We start from the raw sequence: 18381 nt of genomic DNA, 5'->3' as shown, positions 1-18381 counted from the left end.
ATCCTCATTCTCTTTCATCTTTCTGTAGGAACTGGCTGGCTTGAAAACTGGCTTTTGAAAACTAAAAATTTCTCTTTCCCTGTCTCCAGAGATGGTGCACTCTCCTATTCTTATTTCTCCAATCCAAAGAGGCTATAGAAAGTCAAATCATGGTGTCCAATAGGGTATGGTGCCATCCGAGGTGGAGCTGATAGTCCAAAAGCATGTAGATGGGGGGAGATGGTTGCAGAAGGCTCTATCATTAGGCTTTTAAAATTTTTAATTAATTTTATTTTTGGCTGCGTTGGGTCTTCGTTGCCTTGCAAAGGCTTTCTCTAGTTGCAGTGTGCAGGCTTTTCACTGCAGTAACTGCTCTTATTGCGGAGCACAGGCTCTAGGTGCATGGGCCTCAGAATTTGCAGCACTTAGACTCAGTAGTTGTGATGCAGGGATTAGTTGCTCCACGACATGTGGAATCTTCCCACACCAGGGATTGAACACATGCCCTCTGCCTTGGCAGTAGATTCTTATCTACTGCACCACCAGGGAAGTCTGCTAGCCTTAGTTTTGAAAGTGTGGTTGGGATGAGAAGAGAGGAAAAGATTTCTGATGTGAAGTGGGACCCTGGCCAATGGTCCACTCTTCAGTGAGAGGGCCCTGGATTAAGCCAGGTAACAAGTTGGGGCCTTGGGCAAGTGCACTGAGATTCAGGGCAATATTTCGCCTCCGGAAGGGAAGTGGAGTGTGAGAATCAGGAATTAGGACAGAAATCATTCCTATAGAGTGGGCAATCATGGCAATCCAGGAATTAGGCAGCAGTTTGGTGAATTCCTAGAGGTGCAGGATTCTTATTTTGGTAAATCAGATAATGAGCCAAAGTGTTGTATATCCTCTCCTACTAGCTGCCTCCACAGTCTTCTTTCAACCTCCTTTCTGGATGAGGGTGGAATTTGCACACTTGCTCTCATCTTTTCCAGGTTGATTCAGAAACTGGATAGGACTAGGAAGTGAGCAGTTTCAGTACCGAGAAGTCTATTAGACTATAAGAGTCTCCTATGCCTAATTCATGGACAGAGGAGCCTGGTGGGCTACAGTCCATGGGGTCACAAAGAGCTGGACTGAGTGACTAACACACACACACACACACACCTAATTCTGGGTTGTCCATGTTCCGCTCTTATCTTGCTTCATGGTGCTCTTCAGAAAGCTCACTTCCCCTCTATCCTAGGCCTTAATGACTCACTTGGGTTCTGGTTAAATTTTTCTGTTTTTTAGCAACCCTCACCTCCACTTGGATTTACCACTATCATCAGTTGGGACTCAATCATGCTTTGTTGGTGCTATCATTTTTCTTAGAAATGACGACAAAGCTTAAAGCTTTGTCATCACCTTGAGCTTGTTCTCCTCTTATTTTCACTCGACTCATCATGGAATTCTGTACTACTGAAACAGAAACTTTACTGATTCCTTCTCCCAGTATTTTCCCTATCAAATATACTGTCCTGGACATCTGGAAATCTGATAGCAGAGAAGTTTAAAAAACAAAGGAAAAATATATACAAAATAGTAAATATCACATAAAAATCCTACTTCAGGAAACTCCCTGACAGTTCAGTGGTTAGGACTTGGCCCTTTCACTGCTGCGGGTCAGGGTTCAATCCCTAGTTGGGGAACTAAGATCCCAAAAGCCCTCCAGTGCATCCAAAAAAAAAATATCCTACTGCAAAACTAAATGCCATTGTTTATCTAGACTGACAGGCCAGGATATAGAGGCAACAGTATCCAACTCCAAAGAGTGAAAAACTACCTAGAAAGATTGTTCAGTAGTACATGGAATGAAGAGATTTTGGAGAGAGTGTAATTCCTTTACACAGTGTAAGAAGCCAAGGCAGGTGGCACAGTCTGGATAATGAAGAGGAACATCTTCAATGAGTGCAATCTCCAAGTGACATAACATGGGGACCCAGAGACTGGCTGGGACAAGCATCACAGGTTAGATTTATATGCAGGACAGTCATAATTACTCTTTTAGGGCCACAGACTACATTCCAAATCTGAGCTAAATCTTGGGATCAAAGGATCATAGCTGGAAAAGTGTGAATTTATCACAACTCCTGCTAAAAAAACATATATATATACATATGCATATATACAAGCATGAATACATGTGTACGTCATTAGTGGTGAGATTATTGTCTTTTATAGTCTTTATTTCCTCTGATAGATGTTTATAGATGATTCAAAATACAATCATTTGTATTTCTAATCAGAACAGTGAAAAAAGTACAGCTTGAGAGTGAACTGAATTAGAAGTAGTAACTTGAGCTCAAGCTCCAAATCAATTGCTATTTTGGTTATCATGAGTAGATCCCTTAATCACTTTGAATGCCAGTATCTTAATCCATAAAACGGGGATAACACCTATATATGAACATCATAGGGTTATTATAGTCACAAGCTACAGAACTTGGGATAGTCCTAAGGACCTCTATGCACATCTTGAAAAGAATTTAGCTGATAGTTTGTAAATTCAGTTTCTAGGCTACATCCTTTTAGATTAGTGAGCTAGATGATGCCAAAAAAAGGGGCCAGTGTGCTGCAGCACCCCCTGAGACCACGAGTGCCATTCAGAGGGTTACAGGTTTATGCCCAGCTAATGCAGACTAACATTGCTCCTGCGATAGGGATATGGATTCATCTGGACTCCAGCTGAGGGTAAGGCACTTAGGGGGCTAGAGGTCTTCTAGTTATATATCAGTTTGACTCATCAGCAGACAGGTAATCTGAGCCCCAATGCATTACATACTTTTCAAACAACTTACTGATGAATATCAACTCTCATAACAGAGAAAGAACTAGTTTAAGTGTTTGCTATGTGCCAGGCAGTGTGTTAAGTGTTTTACATGCATTATCTCATTTAAATGCCAATAAAACCCATAAAAAGTTGATGCTATTATTACCCTCATTTTACAGATAGGGAAACTGAAACTCAGAGGCATGAATTTATGCACCCAAGGTCATAGAGTTTATAAATGCTGAGCATTATTTAAACACAAGTAGAAGGACTCTTGAGCCTGCTTTCTTTATCATACCACATCTCCAGTGTAGATTCACCTCCATGGATGAAACTTATTGATGAAACTCTTACTTGGACTCTAAAAGTGGAAATAGTTAAAGGTTATCAAGATCTTCTAGCAATCTATAATGGAAAAGAATCTGGCGAAATTCCCTGGCAGTCCCATGGTTAGGACTCAGCGCTTTTGCTGCTGTGGCCTAGGTTCAATCCCTGGTTGATAGCAAGTGCTCTCAAATAGGTGCTTGTTCATAAACCACTTGTCCAGTGCAAGTGGACTTGCATAGACTTGCATAGATTGAATAGAAGCTTCCCGGGTGGCTAGCCATAAAGAATCTACCCACAATGCAGAACAGGCAGCTTCCATCCCTGGGTGGGGAAGATCCCCTGGAGAAGGAAGTGCAACCCATCCTAGTATTCTTGCCTGGGAAGTCCCATCTACAGAGGAGCCTGGCAGGCTATAGTCAATGGGATCCAAAAGAGTCAGACACAACTGAGCGACTGAGCATATACACACACAATTAGGCTCTAACGTTATTTCAAATAGAAACATAAGGCATTTTATGCATAGTTTAATAAACACTAAAATTTCTAGGAATGCCACTACCATGAACAATGTGGGATGACTATACCTTGTTTCGTTCAAAAATTTGCTAAAAATTATTTTGGAAAATCATGCTACATGAGCAATTCTGTTTGTGATATCTGAATCACCATTGAACATCCCCGTATCATGCTGCATCTGTAACTGTTAAATTCAAGGTGATTTTATGGAGAGATGTATACATCTAAGTATCTCATTGTGTCTTCTTATCGTGTCCAACTACTTATGTATATAAACACATAGTATTTTACAATAAATTACCTTCTCTCTACTGGTTTTTAATATCTCTTTAGACATTTTATAAACTTTTGGACTGTGTATCTAGCTAAAGTACACTATTTATAATTTATAGCTCAGGATCAAACAGGGAATATAAAAATATTTCTTATAAAAAGAGTGTTGGGACTAATGGGATAGGTGGTAAGAGAGGCAACTAAGGAAGTTAGGTGGGATCTGGTGCCCTCGATTCTGAGATGAAGCTCAGTTGTCACCTGAGAATGCAAGCGCCCTCCCAGGCTTGTATGCATGCTCAGCTGTGTCCGACTCTTTCAAGACCATAAATTGTAGCCCACCAGTCTCCTCTGTCCACAGAATTTCCTAGGAAAGAATACTTTAGTGGATTGCTACTTTCTCCTCCAAGGGATATTCCCCACCTGAGGACTGAACCCCTCTCTCCTGCTTGGCAGGCAGACTCTTTACTACTGAGCAACCTGGGACGCCCATTCCCCACCCTTAGGAAAAGTGAAGTTAGTCACTCAGTTTTGTCCGACTCTTTGTGACCCCATGGATTGTAGCCCATCAGGCTCCTCTGTCCATGGAATTCTCCAGGCAAGAATTCTGGAGTGGGTTGCCATTTCCTTCTCCAGCAGATCTTCCTGACCCAGGGATCAAACCCAGGTGACCCGCATTGCGGGCAGACTCTTTACTGATGAGCCACTAGGGAAGCCTACCCTGCAGTTCAGTTCAGTTCAGTTCAGTTGCTCAGTCGTGTCCGACTCTTTGCGACCCCATGAATCGCAGCACGCCAGGCCTCGCTGTCCATCACCATCTCCTGGAGTTCACTCAGACTCACGTCCATCGAGTCAGTGATGCCATCCAGCCATCTCATCCTCGGTCGTCTCCTTCTCCTCCTGCCCCCAATCCCTCCCACCATCAGAGTCTTTTCCAATGAGTCAACTCTTCGCATGAGGTGGCCAAAGTACTGGAGCTTCAGCTTTAGCATCAGTCCTTCCAAAGAAATCCCAGGGTTGATCTCCTTCAGAATGGACTGGTTGGATATCCTTGCAGTCCAAGGGACTCTCAAGAGTCTTCTCCAACACCACAGTTCAAAAGCATCAATTCTTCGGCACTCAGCCTTCCTCACAGTCCAACTCTCACATCCATACATGACCACTGGAAAAACCATAGCCTTGACAGATGGACCTTAGTTGCCAAAGTAATGTCTCTGCTTTTGAATATGCTATCTAGGTTGGTCATAACTTTTCTTCCCTTAGGAAAGGGATATTTTACTGGAGACAGATAGTCATAATCTGTTTTATACGAGGTAAGCAGGTTTCTCCTGCTGGAATCTGTCTGGCTCTGCTCTTTATGAAGCAGCACTAGCATTACCATCGTAAAGGTCACTTGTCTCTTTCCTGAGTCTGGTCCCACCTTTTGGGAAACAGTTCTGCATCACTCATTCAGAATGGCTCCAAAAATTTTTTTGTAATCCAAGGACCTCTCCCAGATGGACATAGGCATGCTCTTAGTTCACTCAGGTTTGATCATTTGATATTTACATCCAGTTATAGGCCATTGCTTTAGACCTTCCCTTTCCTTTTACTTCTATTTTTACCAAGTAACTTGCTCCTGAATTAACAGTCCCACTATATTTGATACCAGAACAAAATGTGTCCAGATCAGCAGCGAACATTGGAAGACATAACAAAAGAGGAAATTTCGCAAAATAAGAGACTCTGGTAGCAGGGGAAACCTGAGGGACGGGAAAAGAGAGGGCGAGGAAGGGGAAAATAAAGTGCGGCTTGAGAGTGGCACTAACCGCACGTCCCAGAAAAAGCTGCAAAGTGCTAGCTCAGTCCTCGTCGTCAGCCGCTCGTCTCTCCGCCCCGCGGGCCGCGCCTAGTCCTGCACAGTCTCCGCCCAGTGTCTCCCCGCCCGGCTCCGCCTCTGGTTTCCACTCTTCCTACCAGTGGAGCCCAGAGCCGGATCCTATTTCTGCTGCCTGGAACCGAGCGTCCCGCGTGGCAGCTAGCAGCTCCCGGCCCGGGTGTCTCCCGGAGGGATCGAGCGCCGGCAACACCCGCCCCGGCCTGGATCTCTGCGTGGGCTCGGCCGCCGGGGCCAGCGGGAAGGGCCTAGCGCGGCCAGGTAGTGACCTCCCCGGACGCGGCAGGGCGGGCGCCGCCGGGGGTGCCTCGGCCGGGCTACTCGGACACCTCTGGGAGCGGAGGTGGAGTGTGAAAGAGGGAGCGAGAAGGCTGACGGAACGGGAGGGCCCGGGGATGGGAGGGACACTGGAGGAGGGAGGAAGAGGCCAGATGAGAATGGGTCCTCTTCCTTGTTCTGTATGCTCCTTGGAAGGGAACCTGGGCTGTGCTTAAGCAGGGTAGAGTGTCACACAGTCAACTTAAAGGTGTGGTGGCTATTAACGTGCTTCCCAGGTGGCACCAGTGGTAAAGAACCCGCTTGCCAACGCAGGGGACATAAGAAATGCCAGTTCGATCCCAGGGTTGGGAAGATCCCTTGGAGGAGGGCATGGCAACTCACTCCAGTATTTTTGCTTGGAGAATCTCGTGGACAGAGGGGCCTGGCGAGCTACAGTCCATGGGGGTGCAAAGAATCCTAAAGGACTGAAACAAACTAACGCTGCAGCTTCTAAAGTATGATTCTCTTTAGTGTTGTTTATGCCAAAGCCTTTGACTGTGTGGATCACAATAAACTGTGGAAAATTCTGAAAGAGACGGGAATACCAGACCACCTGACCTGCCTCTTGAGAAATCTGTACGCAGGTCAGGAGGCAACAGTTGGAACTGGACATGGAACAACACACTGGTTCCAAATAGGAAAAGGAGTCCGTCAAGGCTGCATATTGTCACCCTGCTTATTTAACTTCTATGCAGAGTACATCATGAGAAACGCTGGGCTGGAGGAAGCACAAGCTGTAATCAAGATTGCCGGGAGAAATGTCAATAACCTCAGATATGCAGATGACACCACCCTTATGGCAGAAAGTGAAGAGGAACTAAAGAGCCTCTTGATGAAAGTGAAAGAGGAAAGTGAAAAAGTTGGCTTAAAGCTCAAACTTCAGAAAATGAAGATCATGGCATCTGGTCCCATCACTTCATGGGAAATAGATAGGGAAACAGTGGAAACAGTGTCAGACTTTATTTTTGGGGGCTCCAAAATCACTGCAGATGGTGACTGTAGCCATGAAATTAAAAGACGCTTACTTCTTGGAAGGAAAGTTATGACCAACCTAGATAGCATATTGAAAAGCAGAGACATTACTTTGCCAACAAAGTTCTGTCTGGTCAAGGCTATGGTTTTTCCAGTAGTCATGTATGGATGTGAGAGTTGGAATGTAAAGAAAGCTGAGGGCCGAAGAACTGATGCTTTTGAACTGTGGTGTTGGAGAAGACTCTTGAGAGTCCCTTGGACTGCAAGGAGATCCAACCAGTCCATCCTAAAGGAGATCAGTCTTGAGTGTTCTTTGGAAGGACTGATGTTGAAGCTGAAACTCCAATACTTTGGCCATCTGAAGCAAAGAACTGAGTCATTTGAAAAGACCCTGATGCTGGGAAAGATTGAAGTCGAGAGAAGGGGATGACAGAGGATAAGATGGTTGGATGGCGTCACTGACTCAATGGACATGAATTTGGGTAAATTCCAGGAGTTGGTGATGGACAGGGAGGTCTGGCGTGCTGCAGTCCACGGGGTCACAAAGAGTCAGACATGACTGAGCGACTGAACTGAACTGAACTGAATCGCTCTTTGTGACCCCATGCACTATAGCCTGCCAGGCTCCTCTGTCCACGGGATTTCCTGGGCAAGAATACTGGATTGGGTTGCCATTTCCTTTTCGAGGGGATCTTCCTGACCCTGGGATCAAACCTTTGTCTCCAGTATTGTCAGGTGAATTCCTTACCGCTGAGCCACCTGGGAAGCCCCCAGATTACAATCCAATGACTCGATGAATTCTGCTTCACAATGATAGAAGGTGCTGACATCAAACCATCAAAGAAGAATCCTCTTTGTGTAAAGCAAAAGAAAGGAGGGGGTGGTGGATATGGGAGAAGAAGAAGTATAGACTGTACATGTACTTGTATATGCATAGAAAGTTTCTGAAACTTCATATAAAACTTAGCAGTGGTTGTCCCTGGAGAATGGAATTCGAAATGGGGATTTTTACTTTTCACTTTGTAGGTCAGTTGAATCTCCTTCACAAACACCAGGGTGAGAAAAACATGTAACTTTATTATGGGACTTCTTTTTAAAATCTTGAGTCAATTCTGAGATTCCCCACTCCTTTTGCTGGGGGCTTATATAGCACAAAGACATGAGGGAAATGTACAAAGCATACAAGCTGTCATTCTTTTGTTGTTGTTAGATTTTTTTTTTTAAAGATTGAAGTATAGTTGATTTACAGTGTTGTGCCAATCTCTGCTTTACAGCAAAGTGACTCTGTTATATACACATATACATTTTTTAAAATATTCTTTTCGATTATGGTTTTTCACAGGATATTGAGTACAGTTCCCCGTTCTATATATTAGGACCTTGCTTATTCATTTTAAATGTAATAGTTTGTTTCTACCAACCCCAATAGCTTGTATGTACCAATCCCAGTCCATCCCTCTGCTTCCCTTCCTTCCCCTTGGCAACCACAAATCTGTTCTTCATGTCTATGAGTCAGTTCCTGTTTTGTAGATGGGTTCATTGGTGCCATATCTTAGATTCCACGTATTATGGTATTTGCCTTTCTCTTTCTGACTTACGTCACTTAGTATGATGATCTTTAGTTACATTCTTGTTGCTGCAAGTCAGTCCATCGTTCTTTTTTGTAAATTAATTAAATTTTGGCTGTGCTGGGTCTTCATTACTTTGTGAGGGCTTTTCTCTATTTGTGGTGAGTGGGGGCTTCTCACTGCGGTAGTTTCTCTTGTTGCAAAGCACGGGCTCTAGGGCTTGTGGCCTTCAGTATTTGTGGTGTGTGGTCTCAGTCATTGCGGCTCCTGGACTCTAGAGCCCAGGCTCAATTGTTGTGGTGCACAGGCTTAGCTGCTCCATGGCATGTGGGATCTTCCCTGACCGGGGATTGAACTTGTGTTTCCTGTGTTGGCAGGCAGATTCTTTACTACTGAGTCAGCAGGGACATCCAGGCCATCATTCTTCATTCCATTTGGCCACACTGATGTCCTGTGAGATATCCATTGTCCTTTCTGGTTCTGGATTGTCAGTCCATTCAAGTTTTCTTGGAAGTATTCTATATTTCAGTACATAAACTCTTACATATTAAGGATTAAGTGACTGACTTAATCCTAACAACATACTTTTTCCTAAAATACTTAAATGTAAATAGGAGATAAGCATTTGTCCAAATAAGAGAGTATATGCTGCTGCTGCTGCTAAGTCGCTTCAGTCGTATCCAACTCTGTGCGACCCCATAGACGGCAGCCTACCAGGCTCCCCCGTCCCTGGGATTCTCCAGGCAAGAACACTGGAGTGGGTTGCCATGTCCTTCTCCAATGCATGAAAGTGAAAAGAGAGTATATACATTCCTAATAATGTTAATTCAAGCATTCTGTCCGATGGAAGTTCTTAATTGGCAGTTAATAGAGATTCTAGGAGATACATGGGTGGACTTCCTGAAAACTGAATGCAAACTAGTATATACTCATGTGAAAAAGCTCCATAGCTTTCACCAGATTTTCAAAAACTTCTGAATCCCATGGACTAGGCACTGTTTCACCAATAGTAAACAAGGCTGAAGGGTCTTTGTCCTCAGGAATTTATAGTCTAGGGGGATGAAAGACAAATGAACAGACAATTACAATACAAAGATGTGTTCTCTGCTTGAGGAAGTACCGTGTGGGAACATAGAAGGACCACCTGTACCAGGCTGGGGGCTGGGTTTCACCCGAGGCTCCGACTATTAAACTGAGGCCTTCAGAGTGAGAAGAAAGTAGAATTTGGCCTAGTAAAGAAGAGGCTGGGGAAGAGGAGTGGTCTCAGTAGAAGGATGAGTGTTCCAGGCCTCTGCCTGTGCAAAGATCGAGAGTCAAGAGATACCTCGGCAATTCATAAGCTGAAAAGAGTTTGTATGGTTCAAGCATAAAGTTAGATGGGAATAGCAGGAAGAAATGAGACTGGGAGATTAGAAGCCAGGTTATGTATGTGATGCTGGGCATACAGAGGTGAACCAGACAAAGGAGCCCTGACCCTCAAGGAGTTTTATCTTATTAAGGAGAAATGGTGAACAAGTAGGCAGATAACCTAACAAGATAAATTTTTATCTTGATGAAGTAAAGTGATGCAGTAAATGGTGGCTTCAGTATGTATTGCTGCTGCTGCTAAGTCACTTCAGTCGTGTCTGACTCTGTGCGACCCCATAGACGGCAGCCTACCAGGCTCCTCCGTCCCTGGGATTCTCCAGGCAAGAACACTGGAGTGGGTTGCCATTTCCTTCTCCAGTGCATGAAAGTGAAAAGTGAAAGTGAAGTTGCTCAGTCGTGTCCGACTCTTCGGGACCCCATGGACTGCAGCCTACCAGGCTCCTCCGTCCATGAGATTTTCCAGGCAAGAGTACTGGAGTGGGTTGCCATTGCTTCTCCGGGGTACGTATTGGGAGCTCCTTTAGGTAGAGCTACGTACTGTCTACCATGTGGACTGGAGCATTTCAGCAAAGATGGTGACAGCCAAAACAGAATTAGATTTGGGAGATATTGAAGGAATAGAGTCAATAGGATTTGATAGTTTATTGGATGATAATAATAATAAATGACAACTTGCATTTAAGCTCCAGGCACTACTCTAAGTGCTTCATATTTTTTTTTCTTACTTATTCCTGTACAACTTTATGAGGTAGGAATTTATTTCAGTTTTGTTGATGAGGAAACTGTGGCACAGAGTTTAAGGAACAAGTCCAAGGTCTCATCGGGATTCAAACTCAAGCCTATTTTATTCAAACCCCTGTAAGCAGAGGGGGCAATGAGGGGAAGTGGATTTGGGGAAGACGTAGTAAAATGATGCCTTTGGGATCTATGGAGTATTGGGTACCTTTGGGTCATCCAAGTGGTGATGTCCAACAAGGGAATGGATAAATGAGTATGAAGCTCAGATGAGACCTGGGTCATGGAATAAATATGTGAGTTGCCAATGTAGCAGTTATTTGGAGCAACAGAGTAGGTGAGACCATCTTGAAAAAGTAGTATATAGAAGGGTTAGAAAAGAATTCTAAGAAATATCAATATTCAAGGAATGGCAGAGGAAGAATCCCCAAGAGGTGCAGTCAGGGTTTTAAGAGGAAAACCTGGATGGCACCATGGAAGCCAAAGGGAGAGTTTCAGTGAGAGAGTGATCACAGTGTCATAGTATACTTGAGAGATAAAGTAAATAAGGGCCAAGATGTGTCTATTCTTGTAGTAACCAGAATTTTATTAGTTACCTAAGAGGATAGCCTTGGAGAACTAGAGTGGGGATAGAATCCTATGTAGTTGGTTAAAGAGTGAGTAAGAGGCAAGAAGTTGATGTGGTATTTTTTTTTCTGCTTAAAATTGCTTTTTAAAAATTTTATATATTTTATTGAAGTATAATTGACTTACAATGTTTCAGGTGCTCACAAGGTGATTAGTTATACATATATTATTTTTCAGATTATTTTCCATTAGATGTTATTACAAGATATTAACTATAGTTCCCTGTGCTATACAGTAAACCTTTGCTTGTTTGTATCTATTAAAAAAAAATTAGAATCCTAACATTCTATTCATACTGAGTCAAACAAGTAGAATCCAAATGTCATAATTTTTTTAGCTAGGCAAAAATTCATGTTCTCTAAAATATATATTATACATACTATATATATGTATATATGCATACAAAGCCTTTTCTACTATGCTTGATAAAAGCTTGAGCAAGAACATTAAAAAAATTTTAAAAATGAAGAGACAAAGAAATTGGAAAACATAAACGAAATGAAGCACTGAATATGAAATAGAAAAAGTGAAACTAGATAAAAGTAAAAGATCATCATATAGTCTGGTTTTTAAACATGGCTGCTCATTAAAATGGAGAAGGCAATGGCACCCCACTCCAGTACTCTTGCCTGGAAAATTCCATGGACTGAGGAACCTGGTGGGCTGCAGTCTCCCGAAGAGTCAGATACGACTGAGCAACTTCACTTTCACTTTTCACTTTCATGCATTGGAGAAGGAAATGGCAACCCACTCCAGTGTTCTTGCCTGGAGAATCCCAGGGACGGAGGAGCCTGGTGGGCTGCCGTCCATGGGGTCGCACAGTGTCGGACACGACTGAAGTGACTTAGCAGCAGCAGCAGCTCATTAAAAACACATCTGGAGTTTTGGAGAAAAAAAGCAATAGAGGTGGTGAGTATTGATACCTGATCAAGATGTTTGTTTTTCTTTCACCAAGAATCCAGTCCAGATGACCAGTATGGCTCCTGTGCTAAGTTGGGATCATACTGATAGCTCTAGAGTTTTCCTTACCCCTTCATGTGAAGACATGTTCCTTTCCTGTCAAGCCCTTGCTTTTTCTTTTCTTTTTTTTAAGACTTCCTTACTCTTAAACTTCTGCCTTATCTTTTCCCTATTCCTCCTCCTTAGAATACTCCCTGTATACTCTGGATTGAATACTCCCTGAATATATCCTTGGAATGAACCCAGTCCTAGAAAAACAAATAATGGTTGTTCTCTACCTTCAGGTCACTGGCATTACCAGGAGGACTATGGGAAAGATTTAGTCCCAGTACACATGCATTCCCACTACAGCCAGCTGCTCATCATCTGTCTTTCCTTCTAGCTATATACAGGCTGGGCCCCAGTCATGGAGAAATGCCATGGGTGTGCGTCTACCCACGTGGACATCCTTTCCTTGAAGAACCAGTGCCTGGCCACATTTCTTTACCCAAAGACGTTGGAGAAACCACTTGGGCATGTGTCTACTCACTCAGACATCCTCTCCTTGGAGAACCGATGCCTGGCCACCCTTCCTGACCTGAAGACCTTGGAGAAACCACCCGGGCTTGTGTCTGCTCACTCAGACATCCTCTCCTTGGAGAACCGGTGCCTGGCCACCCTTCCTGACCTGAAGACCTTGGAGAAACCACCTGGGCATGTGTCTGCCCACTCAGACATCCTCTCCTTGGAGAACTGGTGCCTGGCCACCCTTCCTGACCTGAAGACCTTGGAGAAACCACCCGGGCATGTGTCTGCTCACTCAGACATCCTCTCCTTGGAGAACCGGTGCCGGGCCACCCTTCCTGACCTGAAGACCTTGGAGAAACCACCCGGGCATGTGTCTGCCCACTCAGACATCCTCTCCTTGGAGAACCGGTGCCTGGCCACACTCACCATTTTAAAGAGCACCGTGTCTATCAGCCCCTTGGTCCAGAATCTCCGGATATCTCACTTGGCTCAAGCTGATCTGTGCAGCCTGAACAGCAGCAACCACCTGCTCTCTGAGCCTCCAGCCTCGAGGGTGCAGTGCCTCTCTGACAGACAAGGCCTTCTGATCTGCTCCAGGGTCTCAAAAACCATCTCTGCCCCAGAGAGAGTTCAGGAAGCATTTCTGGTAATGGCTCCAGGCAGTTGTCTTCACTGCAGCCGTATGTGTTAGATGCTCTAGTCACTAGCTTTCAGTGCCACAGTGTCCCTCTGTTCTGCATCTGTGTACCCTCTCTCCTCACACTCTCTTCCTGAGGTGCCCTTTACCCAAAGGCTCTCTTCATCAGCATCAATACTCTTATTGCATATATAGTTCAGAGAATCTGAACAATAGAGCAAAAGTAGATTTTGTTCTTAGAAAGCCTCTGCATGGGAGGAGAGCTGGCATTATATTGCAGTAGCAGAGTCATTCAGGTGCTTTTGAGATCTTACAAGGCAGAGACACAGCTGTAATACCCTGGATCACTTCACTGTGTGTGCGTGTGCAAACACACGTCCACTTACACATCTGTATAAACACCCTTGGTATACAGGTCAGGATCGATAGACAGATACACATTCCTTCTGTGGAGACTTGAGATTTGGACTGAAGGAAAGGTGAATCTGAGGCTTCCCCCTTCTCTGCCTATTATTACAAGCCACTCAACCTTGGGCAAGACTCTTAACCCTTTGAAGCTTTAATTTCCTCACCTTTAAGATGAAGTCAGTGAAAGTCCACCTCATAGGGTCATTGTCAGGATTACAGCTACTGCCACCTTACATTTATTTAGGGCTTTGCAATTTGCAAAGAGTCATATACACATCCCATTTAATCTTCTAACAGCCCCAACAGGTAGGTGGCAGAGGATGAGGAAGCTGAGGCTCAGAGAGTAAGATCACGATTGCTGGGGGATTAATCTGGGACTTGGTCTTTTTTCCTTCTAACTCCATAATACCTTAATATCAATTAGAAGATGTGTTGTGAGGGCCCCCAGGTTTCTAGGCTATGAAATCAATAAGAAGATGAAAGCAGATCGTGAATCGTCTGAGCAAATACTCAGGATGTTGATTTGGGAAAGGGTGTGTGTGCGCGCCAGTGTGTCTCACTCCATCAGACAGGATAGATCCATGCTAGGGTGTGAAGGGAGAGGAGTTTAGGTGCTAGAAGGTAGATGTGGACTCTTCCTAGCCCTGGATGTTGCTTTCAGCTCTCTGTTTGAGGGCTGCCGGTGTATGCTGGGATTAATAACTGCCACTATCCCCAGGGTCAATGGTCATCTTCACGAGAGAAAAAGCCAGAAGAGAAGGAATGGGCAGAGGCTCAAATGCCTTTTTATAGCCTAAGCTTGGGAGAGGAGGAGGAGGTGGAGGAGCTGGCCCTGAAGCTCACCCCTGGGGACTCTGAATCTCATCCTGAGCCTACTGAACAAGTCCTTCAGGAAGTGAAGGTAAAAATTCCGGAGCTGGGAGAGGTTGGTGGTGGTGGAGGGAAGGCCATGAGGAAGATGAGAAGAATGGTCACCAAAGGCTGATCCAGATCCCCTCCATGGAAAGAAGGGGCAGGAGCTCTGATGTTTCACTTGCTAATCCTCTTTTCAACCTCTTGGCCATCTTCCTGAATCTGGGTTCTTTCTCTCTGTCTTTGCCTTTGTAAGTTGGCCTGAGTGGATGCTTAAGTTGGTCCTTCTGACCCCTGTCCTCCCGTTCTTCCCTCTCTTTCTCGATTCCCAGATGGTTCTCATGAGCTTTCTGTGCTCTTCGCTGGTGGCAAATGTAAGCACAAATGACGCAGCGGACTCTACCCAGGCGTTCCTCCTCAAAGTCTGTAGCGAAGTTGCCCGCTTTGAGCCTGAATTTATCCTCAAGGTATTGTGACGTGAAGGAAGGCATGGGAGTGGGAAGCTAGGAGGAAGGGAATTTGGTTATGGTGTATGAGGGGAGTGGTGGGCAGCTTTGTATTAGGGGCGGGAGGAGCTTTACTTAGGAAGACAGTAGGATCTCTGGGTGAGCCTGAGGCTCAGTCCCTAGGGTTCTCTGAGGAGGAGGGGAAGAGAGGATTGAGAAAGAGTATACTAGGGTTTGTTTATTTAGTAAGTTCAGTTCAGTTCAGTTCAGTTGCTCAGTCATGTCTGACTCTTTGCAACCCCATGAATTGCAGCACACCAGGCCTCCTTGTCCATCACTAACTCCCAGAGTTCACTCAAACCCATGTCCATTGAGTTGGTGATGCCATCCAGCCATCTCATCCTCTGTTGTCCCCTTCTCCTCCTGCCCCCAATCCCTCCCAGCATCAGGGTCTTTTCCAATGAGTCAACTCTTCACGTGAGGTGGCCAAAGTACTGGAGCTTCAGCTTTAGCATCAATCCTTCCAAAGAACACCCAGGACTGATCTCCTTCAGAATGGACTGGTTGGACCTCCTTGCAGTCCATGGGACTCTCAAGAGTCTTTTCCAACACCACAGTTCAAAAGCATCAATTCTTCCGTGCTCAGCTTTCTTCACAGTCCAACTCTCACATCCATACATGACTACTGGAAAAACCATAGCCTTGACTAGACGGACCTTTGTTGGCAAAGTAATATATCTGCTTTTTAATAAGTGAAAGTGAAGTCACTCAGTCGTGTCCGACTCCTTGTGACCCCATGGACTGTGATTCTTCTAAGAAAAGTGTTAGTGAAGTCGCTCAGTGGTGTCCGACCCTTTGCATCCCCGTGGACTGTGGCCCACCAGGCTCCTCCGTCCATGGGATTCTCCAGGCAAGAGTACTGGAGTGGGTTGCCATTTCCTTCTCCAGGGGATCTTCCTGACCCAGGGATCGAACCCTGGTCTCCTGCATTCCAGGCAGACGCTTTAACCTCTGAGCCACTAGCGAAGCCCCACAGGCTAAATACACAATGCCTTGAGGGCTATACCAAAAGATACAGTGATACTTGGATCTGGCTCTTAGGGCATGTGTGGTATTGTTAGGGAAACAAAAGCAATCCCAGATATTATGTAAATGCAAATGGAATAGTAGATAGCAAATATCTCAGAAGCAGAGAAGAGGGGGAAAATATTTCCTATTAGACTTTGGAAGATAGCAGGGTAAATCAGCAGTCTGAAAAAATGAGAGGGGTCTTCCAAAGAGGGAAAGTGAAAGTATTAGTCACTCAGTCATGTCCAATGTTTGCGACCTCCAGTCTCCTCTGTCCATGGAATCCTCCAGGCAAGAATACTGGAGTAGGTTGCCATTCCCTTCTCCAGGGGATCTTCCCGACCCAGGGATTGAAGCTGGGTCTCCTGCATTGCAGGCAATTTGTTTACCGTCTCAACCACCAGAGAAACCCTCCAAAGAGGGAAAGGGTTAAAGGCCCTTAAGTGGGGGTTATGGAGACTTAGGAGAAGGCTGGTGAATAAGGGCTAGATTAAGGAGCATGTAGAATGCCAAGCCAAGAAGCTTGGACTTTATAGATAATATGGAGGGCTCAGAGAAGGTTTTATGCAGGCAGGTTAGATAAGGAAGTTAGTTCATGGCACAATGCTATGAAGAGGTGGCTGAGAGGCCAGCACTACCTACCCTGTTCCCTAGGCATCTCTGTACGCCAGGCAGCAGCTGAATGTCCGGGTTGTGGCCAACAAAGTCTTGGCTATTGCTGCCTTCCTGCCACTCTGCCGCCCCTACCTGCGACGGTACTTCTGTGCCATCGTCCAGTTGCCTTCCGATTGGATCCAAGTAGCCAGGTTCTACCAGGTATGGCATTCAGTTTCCTGAGCTTGGATTCTCACTTGGTTCCCTTTCCTTTGCTCACTGCATCCCTGGAGAAAACTCTCAGACACTTTGACCTGCTGTCTCAAGCCCGGTGCCCAGACAGAACAGTTTCTTGCAGTACCAGGCTGAGTTGCCCAACAGGGAGGGCGTGATTGAGAAGGGCTGGGCGGAGTTTGAGAAAAATTGGTGTTACTCTGGACCTCGTGTTTACAGTGAAGAGGAGGAGACTCTGAGAAGTCTGCTGACAGGTCCAGGACCACAGAAATTGTCGTTGTCGAGCTGGGGATGGGGACTTTGTATCCTGTGCTGTCACTGAACCCCATGAAGTGGTCTCACCCTTCATGGTTTTTCATCTCTTTGACAGCTCCTGTGTGGAGAAGGGGAAGACTTTCTTGCTCCCCTGCCTGCCTGCCTGCGTGCTGCGATGAGGGACAAATTTTCCCAGTTTGATGAGTACCAGCTGGCTAAGTACAACCCTCGGAAGCACCGGGCCAAGCGGCGCCCCCGAAGGCCACCCCGCCCTCCAGTCAGTCCCTGCCTCAACCCGGGTCATTTACAGCCTGGCCCCCTTTTCCCCAGAAAGTTGGCGGGGTTGGGGGGGCAAGGTGAGGGAACACACTGATTTCCCCCCCGCCGCCCCAACCTCCTCTAAACAACTGACATGTTTCTACCACCAGGAACAGAGGGAGTCAGAGAAATGCAGAGGAGCTGAGCAGAGCTCAGGCAGCAGAGAGCAGGCCCTCCTCTTTCCCAGCCACTTCCTTTGTGATAGAGATGGGCTATTGGAATGGGTCTCTCTAGGGACAACCATCACCTCCCTTTTTGAAACGGTTTCTTCTGTCCTTACAGAAGGAACATACGTTTTCTGAGACACAGACCTATTTGCCAAGGTTCATCTGGCCTATTCGAGGTGAACAGAGGATGGTGAGTGCCTTTTTCTGGGGTTCCAAAAGTACATGTACAATCTTTTCTCAATTAATACTTAGAATGCAATTCCATTTGGTCTAGAAATACTAGAGGTGTGTGTAGTAGGCACATGCCAGTGTCCTTGGAATTCTCAGGTGTGATTCTGGGGCTTTGAGAACGCTGGGAGAGGCTCCTTTTGTTTCCATTTTGCTCTCCTTGGTATCATTCTTTACTGACAGATGTCATGTCCAGCTGGATAAGTGAGTTACAAACATGAAATCTCCACCTTCCACAAATTAAAAAAAAAAGCCAAATAAAAATTTTTTATTTTCTTTTTTACTTTAATAACAAATTAGGCACTAGTCTTAGTGGTTAGGGCTTCCCAGGTGGCTTTAGTAGTAAAAAGCCACCTG

General features: G+C 45.3%; 1 protein-coding gene across 3 annotated transcripts in view; it reads left to right on the top strand.

Annotated features, from left to right (window-relative positions):
• The first annotated feature begins 5839 nt into the window (after window positions 1-5839).
• The window catches only part of TEP1 (telomerase associated protein 1), a 41011-nt gene continuing 28469 nt past the window's right edge, over window positions 5840-18381 (top strand). The window contains exons 1-7 of one of the 3 annotated variants that reach the window (XM_040227064.1): window positions 5840-6023; window positions 12693-13463; window positions 14581-14763; window positions 15047-15181; window positions 16883-17044; window positions 17427-17588; window positions 17912-17986. In XM_040227064.1, coding sequence (XP_040082998.1) covers window positions 12717-13463; window positions 14581-14763; window positions 15047-15181; window positions 16883-17044; window positions 17427-17588; window positions 17912-17986 — 1464 coding nt within the window. In that variant the 5' untranslated portion in view covers window positions 5840-6023; window positions 12693-12716. The remainder of the gene's footprint in view (window positions 6024-12692; window positions 13464-14580; window positions 14764-15046; window positions 15182-16882; window positions 17045-17426; window positions 17589-17911; window positions 17987-18381) is intronic. The other 2 variants (XR_005718759.1, XM_040227063.1) reach the window with 2 other exon arrangements.

Source organism: Oryx dammah, unplaced genomic scaffold (genome assembly GCF_014754425.2).
Source record: "Oryx dammah isolate SB20612 unplaced genomic scaffold, SCBI_Odam_1.1 HiC_scaffold_26, whole genome shotgun sequence".
NCBI lineage: Eukaryota > Metazoa > Chordata > Mammalia > Artiodactyla > Bovidae > Oryx > Oryx dammah.
The sequence above is the reverse complement of the archived record's forward strand: the minus strand, read 5'-3'. Positions and strand labels throughout refer to the sequence as shown.